General features: G+C 37.2%; 1 protein-coding gene across 1 annotated transcript in view; it reads left to right on the forward strand.

Moving 5' to 3' along the window:
* Positions 1-13255, forward strand: part of RET (ret proto-oncogene) — an 87275-nt gene extending 74020 nt beyond the window's left edge. Inside the window, exons 16-20 of the mRNA XM_014940577.1 lie at positions 1967-2037; positions 6040-6177; positions 8215-8314; positions 9939-10086; positions 12003-13255. Coding sequence (XP_014796063.1) covers positions 1967-2037; positions 6040-6177; positions 8215-8314; positions 9939-10086; positions 12003-12160 — 615 coding nt within the window. The 3' untranslated portion in view covers positions 12161-13255. The remainder of the gene's footprint in view (positions 1-1966; positions 2038-6039; positions 6178-8214; positions 8315-9938; positions 10087-12002) is intronic.
* Positions 13256-13514: the final 259 nt, after the last annotated feature.

Consider the following 13514-nt stretch of genomic DNA (forward strand, 5'->3'; position numbering starts at 1 on the left):
AAAAAACATAAAAATCCCAAGGAGCTGAAAAAAATGCAGACAATTTCTATAAAGATCCTAATTTCAGGAATTAGCACATCTATGCAGAAGACTTGAAGCAAAGCCCTCCTACAAATACTTTCAAATGTATGAAAGATAGCAAATCTTAATCAAAATGGTACATCACAGGCTGGGGTAGATTAGGAGCTACTGCTACCTGCCAGAGGTTATTGAAAGCAGTTCTGTTTTGCCTGCCACAGTAAATTATTGTCAGGTGTGTAGATACAGCTCTGTCTGCTCGCAGTGCTCGTGGCAGGATTCAGCATAGGGTAACGTGTCACCTGTTGGACTGTGCAAAGGGAATTTGATGGAAAGACGAGTTGTTGAGCCACATCACCGCTTTCCTGAAAAGAAGCACTTGAGCACTATAACTCTGAGACTCAGAAGATGAGTTAAGGCTTGTCATTTACTTACTCTTGTAAAAAATACTGTCAAATACAGCAGGCCAAATCTTGCTTTCTGCCTGTTTGCGTCCACCTGTCACTGACATCAGCAGAACTTTTACAAGTCAGTCCCAGGCCAGACTGTGATGTTGGTAACACTGCTTTCTGTTGACTTTCTGAGATGAGCAGGGTTGGTTCAGGTCCCTCTATGACTTAATATGGAAGAGTTGCCAACAGAAGTTTTTTGCATGTGAAAATTTTAGATTTGTATGAGAAGATTTCCATAACTACTGTGAATTTTCAGTTTAGCTTTCCCTGGTTTTTTAGGCCAGTTTGTGTGAATGTTTCGTAAGTCAAAAGTTGTGAAGAAAAAAAAAAACCACCTTTTGGAAGACATGATCATGTGTAAAAGGGCATTGCCACGTTCATTTAGCTATCTTCTGATGTCTGTGTTTTACAGTGATCCACACCTAAGTTGTGAAGAAAAAAACCCCACCTTTTGGAAGACATGATCATGTGTAAAAGGGCTTTGCCACATTCATTTAGCTATCTTCTGATGTGTGTGTTTTACAGTGATCTACACCAGTTGCTCTGTATTTTAGGAATGGTGCATTTGCATAAAGGCAGTTTCATTTAATTTGGCGGTGTGTAGATGTACTGAATGGATATTTTCTCTTCTGAGACACTCATTGCTGTAGTATTCTTCGGAGCCTAACAAGCATCTGTCTGCTTGCATAGGGAAATGGGGAAAAGAAAAAAGTCAAGAGGAAGAGAAGGATAAGTTTTAAAGCCTGCTGAAACAGTTGTTGCATGCATATATATATATATATATATGAATTTCATGAGAACAAGAAGTAAGGCATATGAATGCTAGTGATATTGTGAAGGTTATGAAACATCTTGGAAATTTTGCAAAGCTAGATTTTCATCAGTATCTGGGGCAGATTTCTCAGAGTTTGTCAGGGAATTTCTGCCAGTGGAAAGTAGCAACTTGTAGATTCAATTTAGTAACCAGTCACCAAATATGACTGTCCAGGTACAGTTTGAAACCAAAGCTATCTTAGCATCTAGGTGCTTCCACTTATGCATCACCACTGACATAAATGGATAGCTCTTCTTCTTTTATTTCCCCATAATTTTTGCATTTGCACATTTCCCAACAGCAATGAGGTGTATCCTGCTAGAAGACAGGCATTCATGTTTGAAGAACAGAACGCTTTAGATGAAGGTCTTTGTTAAGAGGAGAGTTGAGTTTATCTGACTTAAACTGGTGCCCATCTGGAAAAAAACCACACCACTTTATTGTCCATAATTAGATTACTGAAGTGTGTGCAGTGAAATGAATGAGTGATTCTAAAAACTCTTACAATTGCTCTCCTCACTGTTTTTCATATGAAAAGACAATGCTTGTCATTCAGTGCATTGGAAAATATTAGAGTATGGATAGAGTATCTATTACAGTTTTGAAGATAAAATACCTTGGTTTTCTACTTGGAAACTTAATTTTCTGATCAGTAATTGCATGTTGCTTTTTTCCCTCCTAGGGTCGGATACCTGTTAAATGGATGGCCATAGAGTCCCTGTTTGATCATATCTATACAACGCAAAGTGATGTGTAAGTCTAAATTCTTGCATTCTTTATGGTTTGCTCATGGGAGATGAGAGGGGAAGGACAACAAGGTACACAGCACCAAAGCTGTTACTCTTACAGAGAGACACGAAGAACACAGCCTGGGTAACACCATCAGCTGGCAGTGATACGTAAGATTTTTGCCGTTGAATTAAATCTGAAAGAAAGATTATCAGAGGTATTTAGGTACATAATTCCTGTTGAAATCAGCAAGGGTTGGATCTGTTCATGTGACATGGTTGCCTTTGAATATATAGACACAAATTATTAGTCTTTGCTAAATATAATGGTCGAACCTGAACTTCCCAGCTCCTGTTCCTCACTTGTCTGTAACACTTTCTGGCAGATGAGAGATGGAGGGGGGGAAGAAGAGCTTAATGCCTGGCCTCACTCCTGTTGAAATCAATGACAAAACTCCCAATTAATTTGAATGACAGCCAGCTCAGATGTTAGAGGAATAGACCAGTTCCAGTGCCAAGATGCAAGATCCTTTGCGTGATTAGGGAAGCAGAGATCTTGAAGATGGATATGCTCTTTCCCCACCTGTGATGATAAGGTGGCAAAGCTACTACAGCTATGCTGTTCTCACATCTGATGGGCCAGGAGCCAGGCAGAGGACTGTTTGTATACATTTAACTCAGGATCAGATACTTTCATTGCTTTCTGCCTGGGATGAATGATGCTTGTGACTAGTCACCAGGCAGACACTGTAAAACTAAGTACTATTTATTTAGGAGAAAAACCTCTAAGGGACTGCAAAAGCAGCGGTACTTATGCCTGATTTTCTGCTAGGTAGCATTTTGATACTTTCCAAGTTGCCCTTGAAAAGAGGAGCTGATTGAAGTAATGTTTTCATTAAACTCAAATGCAGTAAAATATATCAGTCTCAATGATGTTTCACTTTAGGGGCAAACACTTTGACAATAGCATTATGTGCAAGCAGGAACCTCTTGATTTGTACTTCTAAAATTATTTACATTCACTTTTTACACTTCTCTCTGCGGGTCAGAGCAGTTTTAGTAAAATTAAATATTTTACTTGCCTTGGAAATTCCTTAGAAAATGAATTTCCAAACTATTTTCATTTACTTTGTTGCACTTGGAGTAAGACAAGAAAAAAACCTGGGGTAATTTTTGGGAGAATTGTCACTTTAACACAGATCTGCCTTAAAGTTTTTCTGGGTCTCTTTTGATCCTCCTCAGAGTATCCATCATGCTGACCTGCTCCTCTGCAATGACTTTTCCCAGATAATTGCTGAAATTCTTTTAAAAACTTCTTAGCATATTTTTAATTTCTTCATTTTCTGCAAAACAGATTTGCCACTGTGCTTTGGGGCCAGAACAGATTGTGTTGTCGTATAGCTGCCTTTTCTTTGATTGTTGATTGATCTTCTGGATCCAACACCATTCCTCCCTGTTTGTTTTCCTGATGGGCTGCTATTAAGCCCTGGAGCCCATCTCTTATACGTGCAATACAACATGAGGCAGAGATTGCCCAGCTGGCATCAGAGCCCTGGACAGCACGGCCGTGCTGTGTAGCTTTGCTGCTTCCCAGACCTGGATTAGTATCTCCATGTCAAGCCACGCTGATTTACCAGCTTTCTTGGAGATGCATCAGGTACTCTTAACAGTGTGCTGCACTGTGCTATGTAGGTCCACTTCAATGCAATGGCATAAAAGGTCCAACTATTTTCCACGCTTACACGGTGCCTTTGACTCGCTGATGAGGTCACCTTCACTATTCATGTCATTATACATGAAGCAATCGAAGAGTGTTATAAGCAGCTCCTAATTTAGCCAAGTCCCTGCAGAACCGTACTGAGACACACAAGGACAATTGCAAAGCAAATCCTCTCCAGCACTAGGTTCCACAAATGCCATTCCAACAGCAGCAAACTGATAAATGAAGTACTTCTTTGCAGTATTTATTCTTATTTTAGATCATTACCCTCACTGAAAATATTATTTTATGAATATTCTTTGTTGTTTGTGGTGATGTAGTTATATTTTAGGTCACCATACTCAACAACCATGTGTTCTCTTTTTCTGATACTCTGTGTTTCTTTCTGTTTTCCAGCCTCTTCCTTCTAAAGCCTTTCTGTATAGTTAGTGGTTAGCAGTTCTTAATAGCAGTACCACTTGCCAGCATTTACAAAACCCCTTTTTGCTTCAGAGGTCGCTGACATCAGTGGAAAGCTAGCCTACTGTCTTCCTCTTGACATATTTTTCTTTCCTGGCTTTTTCTGTTCACATTTTTATTCGGCTATAAACATAGCACAATGGGAAATTTTTCATCTCCCATTTCTCCTCCCATAGTACTTAATTTGTATAATGATTTGAAAGCACTGCAGCATTCTACAGCATTCTATTCTAATATGCCCATTTACTAAACAACTTTAATTAAGAAATTATTCATCTGATCCCTCCTCCTATATTCTATAAATTCCTCTTAAGCAGAAGTGGTGGATTTTAAAAATAAAACCTGCCACACTAAGAAGTTTATTTGAATTAATCATGGAAAGAATTATAACCTGATGGCACAGCATAATTGGCTTCAGAAAGGGTACGAAGAGGTATATTAATAAAGTATATGAAAATGCTATAAATATTCATTAGCTTTCAAGAATGTGCAGAGTGATTAAAAATTAATTCAATGAATGGCATCAGGGAGCAAACCGGCAGCGCACCGCTGAGGACTGCCTGAGACTCACTGTGGCTTCTCTGCCCATTTTGGAAGTTTTATTGCTGAACTTCTGAGGTTACAAGTGTTCTTTAAAATGTGAGAAGCACAGGTGGAATGTAGTCAGGCAGGAGGGGAGGTTTGTGACTAACATTTTGAGATGGAACTTCCAAAGGGAGTTAGACACTGCTGTCTGGTTTGGCGTTAGGTGTGTAACACTTCCTAAAATCTTCTTAAAAGTGGAGGTTTCACAGAAATAGCCCCATGATGAGAGCACAAAAGCTAACATTTGTCCTAAATTGTATGTGATTTTTTTCCAGATACATTCCATTGAGTATCCCCTTTGAGTGAAGCAGTGTTGGCTGGTTTCCTTCATTTTGAACATCCAAATTTTGGCAGTTCTGTCAGTTGAGCAGATTCAGAGTAATTTGTAGCTTCTTTGTGTCTCAAAAAAAGCTTTCCACTAAGGAAAGAAAAACATTTTTGCTTCTCTTCTCCTGACCTGCCCTCCAAAAATGGGCTAATTTAATCCCTCTAAATATTTCCAACTCATTGAGCAAGGTCTTTTTGTTTGAGCTCGTCAAGAAAGTAGGTTAAAAAAGTCACCATTTCTGATGTTCATTTCAGAAAACAGTTTATTCTGTTCTATGTTAAACTATATTTTAGGATTTGGCATTTCCAGAATAAATTCTTTCCTCTTCTTTCATCACCTCTGAGAAGAAAATTAAGTCCTGAATTGCTGAAACGGCCCAACAGACAAGCTGAAATCAAAGGTGTTGCTTATGATTGAAATAAACACATTGTACATATAAAGAACCACAACCAGTCAAGGCAGCAAACCAGTCCCTTGGTAACTGGTTGAACGAGCCTGTGTAAATTTAGACAATTCTTTCTGAGTAGGACTACAAAGGCTAGTTAGGGAGGTTACACTCCCTCTGTAGCCAAAGGAAAAAGGGGGCACCTCCAGGAGCACTGTACAGAAGAGGAACAAGCCTTTGGGCTGGGTCACCATGGGAAGGACTTGTTCTTTCTGCTCTCTAGAGAAGATGGGCCTTCCCAGGTTACAGTTAGCTTTTGTCAATGGATAAAAGAGATGTACCCCTTGTCTCTACTGTCTTAGTTGCTAATCTTTTTAATGAACGGTATTTGGGAACAAGGATTCCCTGTGTGCATCTGTATGGCCTCTCTGGCTCAGCAACGTCTTGAATTTGGTTGGGTTCTCAAAACACTGGAAAGAGATTTGATGGACAAACGCCACACTCAGCTCTTGAAACCTACCACTCTAAAAGCTCATTTTTTCATTTTCAGGTGGTCATTTGGAGTTCTGCTATGGGAGATTGTAACTTTGGGAGGCAATCCCTACCCAGGTATTGCTCCTGAAAGACTCTTTAACCTCCTAAAAACAGGCTATAGAATGGAGAGACCAGAAAACTGCAGTGAAGAAATGTAAGTAGCTCTTGATCCGATTAGATTCATAGAACATCTCTTGTATAAATACATTTAAAAAAAAAAAAACTTTAAATAAATACCACATAAATACTATTCTGTATATCTCAGAGGTGTAATCAAAATATGTAACGCTCAAAAGAATGTAATGAAATCAGTGAACAGTAAAGCACGGGAAAAGAATTGGCAACAGAATGCTTGCGGCTACATCCAAACTATTTGTAGGATATTGAATAAAACACTTGCCAAACAGTTAAAAGTTTGAATATTCATAAATTTTGAGGTTGAGGGGAGAAGAAGAGTTTCATAAAATGAAGTGGTAGCTGAAATATTAAAAAAAAAGTTTCAGTACTTTTCTGCAAATGAGATAGATGTTCCATCCACAGTCATTATCTATTTGTTGCCCTGGCATTACGTAGAAAGGAGACCCTGACCCAGAATCTATACTCTAGAACTAGACAAATTTTCTGTGACTTGATAAGCCCATGGCAATTTCTTTTCTATCTGGAGACAGTTCATGTTTTATTGGCTGATTTATTAAAATACTCTCAATGTGAAATATCTTCTCTCTGTGGTTCTTCCATGGCACTTGGAGATGAGGAATGATTTTATGTTCAGCCTCCAAATCTGGTCATGGTCAGGTTTTTTTAGGAAGTTACCAGGCTATAATCACAATGACATGTATTTTGATTGATTTTTCAATATGATGGATGCTTTGGCAACATCTGGGCTGAGAAAATACATTATAAATAATATAATTTAATTTTTTAATACCATATACAGAGAAAAAATATTAAGGGTTTCTGAATTTAGGGCAGGGTAAAAGTTTACAAGAGTTGCTGGCAACATCTTCTAGCAAATACTTCATATTTAATTTATTTTTTTTCTGTTTCATCTCAACAGGGAATAAGACTTCATTCCTCAAACATACGTTATATCATTGATAATTATTATGTTAGGCAAGCTGACTATGTCTGACTTTCTTTTTTTATTCAAGCCACATAATGGTTTTCTGACTGCTTTAGATTTTTTCTGTCTTACTCAGAAATTTTTCTGACAGCCTTTGAGAGCCCATTTTAAGGACCTTTTTTCTTAAATTTCTTACTACACTCGAGTAAGAGAGAGATCATGGATGATGGAAAGAAAATGCAGTGCTTTTCAATAGCTTGCTGTAGTTCTTGTAGCCTACTATTACCACAATTAGAGCACTTTTGTGACTAGATTACTTAAACCTGAAAACACTTGAGCTAGCAAACTACCATGAACGGCACAGGTCAGAGAGTTACACATCCATAACGTGGCCAATGTCTGTCTGATGGTCACTCAACTAGAAAGCTTTAATTCTACTGCCTTTCATTTCCATGCTGTACGCTATAGAAGGCAGTCAAAGATAGAATAGTAATAGTCATAATCAAAACAAAAATAATGGAAGTAATCAAAAGAATGTTAGTTTGTGCAAGTACTCTTAGGTTAGGCTTCACTTTTCTTCAAATCAGAATTTAAACAAATGAAGAACAAAATTCAATGTTAGTTTCTGCAAGTAGTCTTAGGTTAGGCTTCACTTTTCTTCAAAGTTATACAAACCTTTCAGAATTTAAACAAATGAAGAACAAAATTCTATTTTCTGTTTTAACAGCAGAGTTAACATGTTGAGAGATGTACATCAGTGATGATACACAAATTTCTTCAACGTCATATGCAAACAAAATCAATTAGAAATCTGGCATGCTGCCTACACATGGGGTGGGCCTTTGGGAAAGTGAACATGATGAAAGAAACCTAAGACTACAGTCCTTCAAGGACAGCCAAGTGCATCATCATTTACACTCATAAATACTCATGAAAATAAACGGCCGTTCTTGTGAATGTCAGTTGTTGATTCAAGGCAATGTTCAACACAACACACAACAAAGATTGATGTACTTGTAGATGGCCTTCATGCCACAGTTCAACTTCAGTGCGATAAATTGTTTGGGCAGAAGCATGACCCACTTCTAACAATTTATTTTTTTTTTTTCACTTTGCGGCGGGTCACAGGTACAACCTGATGTTGCGCTGTTGGAAGCAAGAACCCGATAAAAGACCAACATTTGCTGAGATCAGCAAGGAACTAGAGAAGATGATGGTGAAAAGTAGGGTAAGTGTGGGAAAGCGTGAGTTTTTAGAAAGGTTTTGTGATCATCTGAGTTTCAATATACAAAAGTAATTATTTTTTTTATAAAAGAGAAGTAACTTACTTTTCATCAAATTTTGCAACATTTAAATATCTAGTTTCTTCCAAATGCATTTAGATTTTTGAAAGCAGTATTACTTCATATAGTGGCGTTGGTGATTTCAACCCTAAATGCAGATGTGTTATCTGTCTAGCTTCCTTAAATTAAAAAAAAAAAAAAAATTAAAAAATTACTGTGAAAAGTTACTCCTAAATTGCACTCCTGAATAACTAACCCTAGGAAGCCTAGAACTAATCCGATTTAGTTATATAATGATAGCAATGGAGATACAAAAGCTGTATGATTCCACCGTCCCAAGTTACTTTAGAACTATTATAATTTTGTATAGATTCCTTGAATTAATGGATGCTGAGGTCTAAAAATAATTCGAAATTGCATATATTTATAAAATGTATACATACCTACTTGCATATAAATCTATAATATATTTTTTTGAAAAATCTACTAGTAATGGGAAGGGGGGCAGTTACAAATGAAAAACAGAGGAAATACAGTGACCATTATCAGATTTGAGAATGTGGTAGCATTTGCATTGGGTACAAAAAGGACTAATAAACAACTGGGAACAATTTTATTCAGAATGTGAATGTAAAGATAAGTTCTAAGTTAAAAATGACAAAGTGAAAGGTGTAGGCTGTCCATTAAATCACTCTGACTCATCAGCCACTAACTTAGAGCTGCTGAGAATCAGTATGTAAATGATCTGCATGTCCAGTGACAGACTTGTAATACGGAGGCTGGCAGATTTTCTGAAGTCTTCATCATAGTTCAAACCAAAGCCAATCCAAAATGGAGCTCAACAAATTAGTAATTTTTCTTCTTGGCTTTCTGAAGAAAAATTCTGAAGATTTTTCAGTTTATAATTGGATAAATTTACCTTTTAAAAGTTTAATTTCAGTAAATTTCCAAAGGAAAAGCCATTTTGAAAGGAAAAAAATATATTTTAGATAAGTTGGCTTCATATTTGTTTTTTTTTACATCAAAGCAACTCAACAGCATAGATGAAAACTTACGAATTCTTATGGTTGTCCTAAATAATTAGTTGTAGAAAAAAAGCAGATAAAGCTTTATTTGGCAATATTTATGCAGCTAATTTTATACATGATTATGTAATAGTTTTTGTAAAATGATGAGAAGATCCAAGTACCTTCTCCTTTAAGCGTGCATAGGCATCTACATATATATTTCAGGCATACATATGTATCAGGCATAACAGAAACTGAAGGTCAAACCAATCAGTTAGCACAGCCCTTAAACTTCTTGGTTATTTTACTGGGGTGCAGAATTAAGGGAAGTATTAATATGTCTGTAGCACATCTCGTGTTCTGGCAAATCAGATACTTCCAAAGACGCTACAGCTGCAGGAAGGGAGAGGCCACTCAGGTGCCAGAGGTTCTATCAAAGGACAAATGCAGTGGGGTCTGTAGTTACTCGTTTTCAAGAAACCAGATGCACCTTTAGCCTTTATACCTCACCAGCAACACTGCTGTCGATGTTAACCCAGCCTTTTTTGTCTCCACTTCTTAGGACTACTTAGATCTTGCGGCTTCCACACCTTCCGATTCCTTACTTTATGATGATGGGCTCTCAGAAGAGGAGACACCACTCGTGGACTGTAATAATGCTCCCCTCCCTCGAACCCTCCCTTCCACATGGATTGAAAACAAACTCTATGGTAGAATTTCACATGCATTTACTAGATTCTAGCAACACAAAAAAAAAAAATATGATTTTTCTTCTGCACTGTTCTCAGACTCTGTAACCCCATTACAGTGTTTCTTGTCTGAATGAAGCCAATCAAAATTTGCTTGGAAGCTTCTTTTGGGTTTTTTTGTTTGTTTGTTTTTTCTTTTGGTAAATGTCAAAGTTTGCATCAGGATCATCCTTTAGTCATTTTGCAGCTGTGTTTAAAACAAACGTTTTTAAAAGGATGTGAAAATAAGTAAAATGACTAGATATCATACAGTAAAAGAAAAAAAAAAAGATCAGGGAAGTATTCTCAGGGGAAATATAAAATGCTAATGAGTATCTAATTCAACTATCCTGTTGGGGGAGGCTAGGAACGTTTAAAGTATGTTAGATTCTGCACCTCTAATTTAAGCAATAGACTTTTTTTTTTTAATAAAAAAAACTGTTTTCTTGCCATAGCTCAATGATAGGACCCATCTGCAACATTTTTCATTTGTCAAGATGGATTTCTAAATTTCAGCTGCTGTTAATGCTTTCTGGATCCATAAGCTGAAATGTCTATTTAATGTATCATAGAATGAAACCAGAGTATTATATACAGAAGGTAGAAATACTGTATATAAGTATTATATACAGAGTAAATCAACATGTAAAGTTCTTTGAAAATTGACTTAACAATGGGCATTTTGAAAATACACTCAGCTGTTTTCACGTCCTTTGATTTATTATGAAAATGTCAGTACTAAACCTTGATTGAATGATGTAGCAAGTGTTTTTAAAGAGAACATATGCTTTCATATTGTGATGGTGAGATGGACAGTAAAAATGGTTCTTGCCAAAACTCCTACATTTTGTCTCCTGATTAAATATTTTACATGGTTTTAGATATTTACTAACATCACAGATATTTTTTTCATTCTTCAAGCAGTATGAATTTTGAAAAGTTGGATCTTTTAGCTTAAAAGTTGCCATTACAACATGGCTTTGGGTCTATTTTTGATCTATACCCTAGCTATCATTTTCTTTAATAGGTTCCCCCAACTCACGTTCACTTTGGGGCACTTAGTGGCAGATTGTTAAAAGAATGCAGTAACAGAAAAAGTTGCCACCGAGGTCAATGGCAGATGCTGAATGCTTAATAAGCAAGAAAATCAGATTTCTGTTTTTGAAAATCTTGACCCTGGTTTGGTTCTCTGCTTGTGCAGCTGGATCAACATGGTGCTAAGCACTCTGCTTCCGTCTTGGTGATCACTTGTGCCTCAACTGAGAAGCAGTTACTGGACTCAATCTGAATAATTACATGCCTGAAATACACGTTTAAATGCTGAATTGAGACAAGAGTGCTCAGGACTCTGTTGGACTTTACTCAGTTGTGCTCCTGGGATTTCCTAAAATTAAGCGGGGAACCCGGGTGAGGGTGTGAGAGTGTCCCCAAAACCTCACTGAAGCCAAAGGAAAGGTGCCCGTTTAAGTAAATGGAAATACTCTCAGTCATTAGAATGGACTTGGATCCTGTCCCAAATAGGTTTATTAATTCTTGGAGCACTTCCTGTACAGCAAGAACTTCCTCTTGCAAAGCAATATATTGCTACATGATTGTTAAAAAAGAAAATTACGGAAAGTTGGAGGCTCATCAGAAGAAAAATTACTAGTTTTTTATTATGCACATGTGCGTGCGCGCACACATTTTTTATCAAGTAAGCACTTTATTTTTTCAGGGTTTTTGCCTACATCTGAATTTGTGCTTCAGGGACTTCGAAACATCATTTATATGAATTGATTTGGGACAAAATCCAGTGGACTGGCTTGAAATACTGAAGGGAGTTTTGCCAAGGGCCTTACTGTCTGCACATGAAGTTATGGTTCTTCAGTGCAGAAAAAATTATCTGTTTTCATTTTTAGGCATGTCATACCCGAACTGGCCTGAGGAGAGCCCCGTTCCACTCACAAGATTCGATGGCACTAACTCTGTGTTTTCAAGATATGCAAATGATAGTGTATATGCTAACTGGATGGTTTCACACTCAGCGGCAAAATTTATGGACAAGTTTGATAGCTAAAATTTTCTTTGTGAAAGGTAATGGATTCCTGAGGGGAACAAAGATGCAAAGAATGGAAAGTCCATTGGCTCATTCTTTGTACAATCAACAACTAACTTTTAAATTGGCAAACCCTTTTATTGGTAGTTTCTAAAGTGTGGTATTCATGCTGAAGACTATAATTGGTGATTTCCCCTTTCAGAAAACATATCAAGCTGGATAAGAGTTGTAGTTCCAGTACTTCTTTCTAGATTGCCATTTTGCAAATGGTTCCATTTGGCAACTTCTTACTGCGAATGGCCTCACACTTTATTGTCACTGTTTTTTAGACTAACCATCCTGCGTTACAGCTTTCTTGGATGGGAAAATGTACTTGAACTGCTACTTTTATAGAGGCTGTTAGCATACGACCACTTGATCTAAGCAGGAAGCACAAACAATATATGGAAGGGAGGGGGGAACCGGCTCCCAAATTACTGAGCTCACTGTCAAATGAGAGGTGTTACAATGGTGTTGGCGCTACCAAAGCCTGTATCTTGGGTTGGAAGCAAACATTAAGTAACTCAGTAGAGGACTTGAGATTCAACATTTGAAGTCTTGTAAAATGTATTGTCTTGTCTTAATGAGAAGAGAGTTTGTTTTATTAGTCTTAACTTCTCTTACCTTTAGCACAATGGAGAGAAATTTGATACAAGATAAGCTGTATGGCAATCAAGAGTGTTCATCTCACACAATTTACTTTTGATCACCTACATCTTACTAATGTTAAAAAGTACAATCTTGTGCAATCATAATTCCTCTTCTGAGTTCAAAATAGACTGTACAGCATTTTTAGATTGAATTCAAGTAAAGAGGTTTTGTTTGCAGTCATGTTCAGTGAGTCGGAGTCCTCCTCTCAGCTCCAAATTGGATACACTGCCATGCACAGGACACTGCCATGCCAGAACTCCAAATAACTCTATTAACTTCAAAGTCATGCGTAAACAACACTTGCACAGCAAAATAGGTCTAAAACTCTACTGTTAATGAAGCTATACAAGGAAAATCTCCTCGGAATTTGTTAAGATGAAATATAAAAATGTTGTGCTTAGAACACTGATGATATTTGGGAGAATGGTCAGAGCTTACAACACTGATGATATTTGGGAGAATGGTCAGACTGTGGGTCATGTTCTGTGTGGAAGAGTAAATGATCAGCACTACTTTTGTCTTTATTTGTAATCTAATATGGTTAAAGATAACTTTCTGTTTACTACAAATGTTGGGATGTAAATCCCGAGTGACTCGTTGTTAGCGTTGTGACGGTTATTCTAAATAATCCAATTCTACCAAAGCTTGCTCCTGTCACTTACGATCCAGTTTAGCTGTTTTCAGA

Source organism: Calidris pugnax, unplaced genomic scaffold, assembly GCF_001431845.1.
Source record: "Calidris pugnax isolate Ruff unplaced genomic scaffold, ASM143184v1 scaffold39, whole genome shotgun sequence".
NCBI classification, from domain to species: Eukaryota; Metazoa; Chordata; class Aves; order Charadriiformes; family Scolopacidae; genus Calidris; species Calidris pugnax.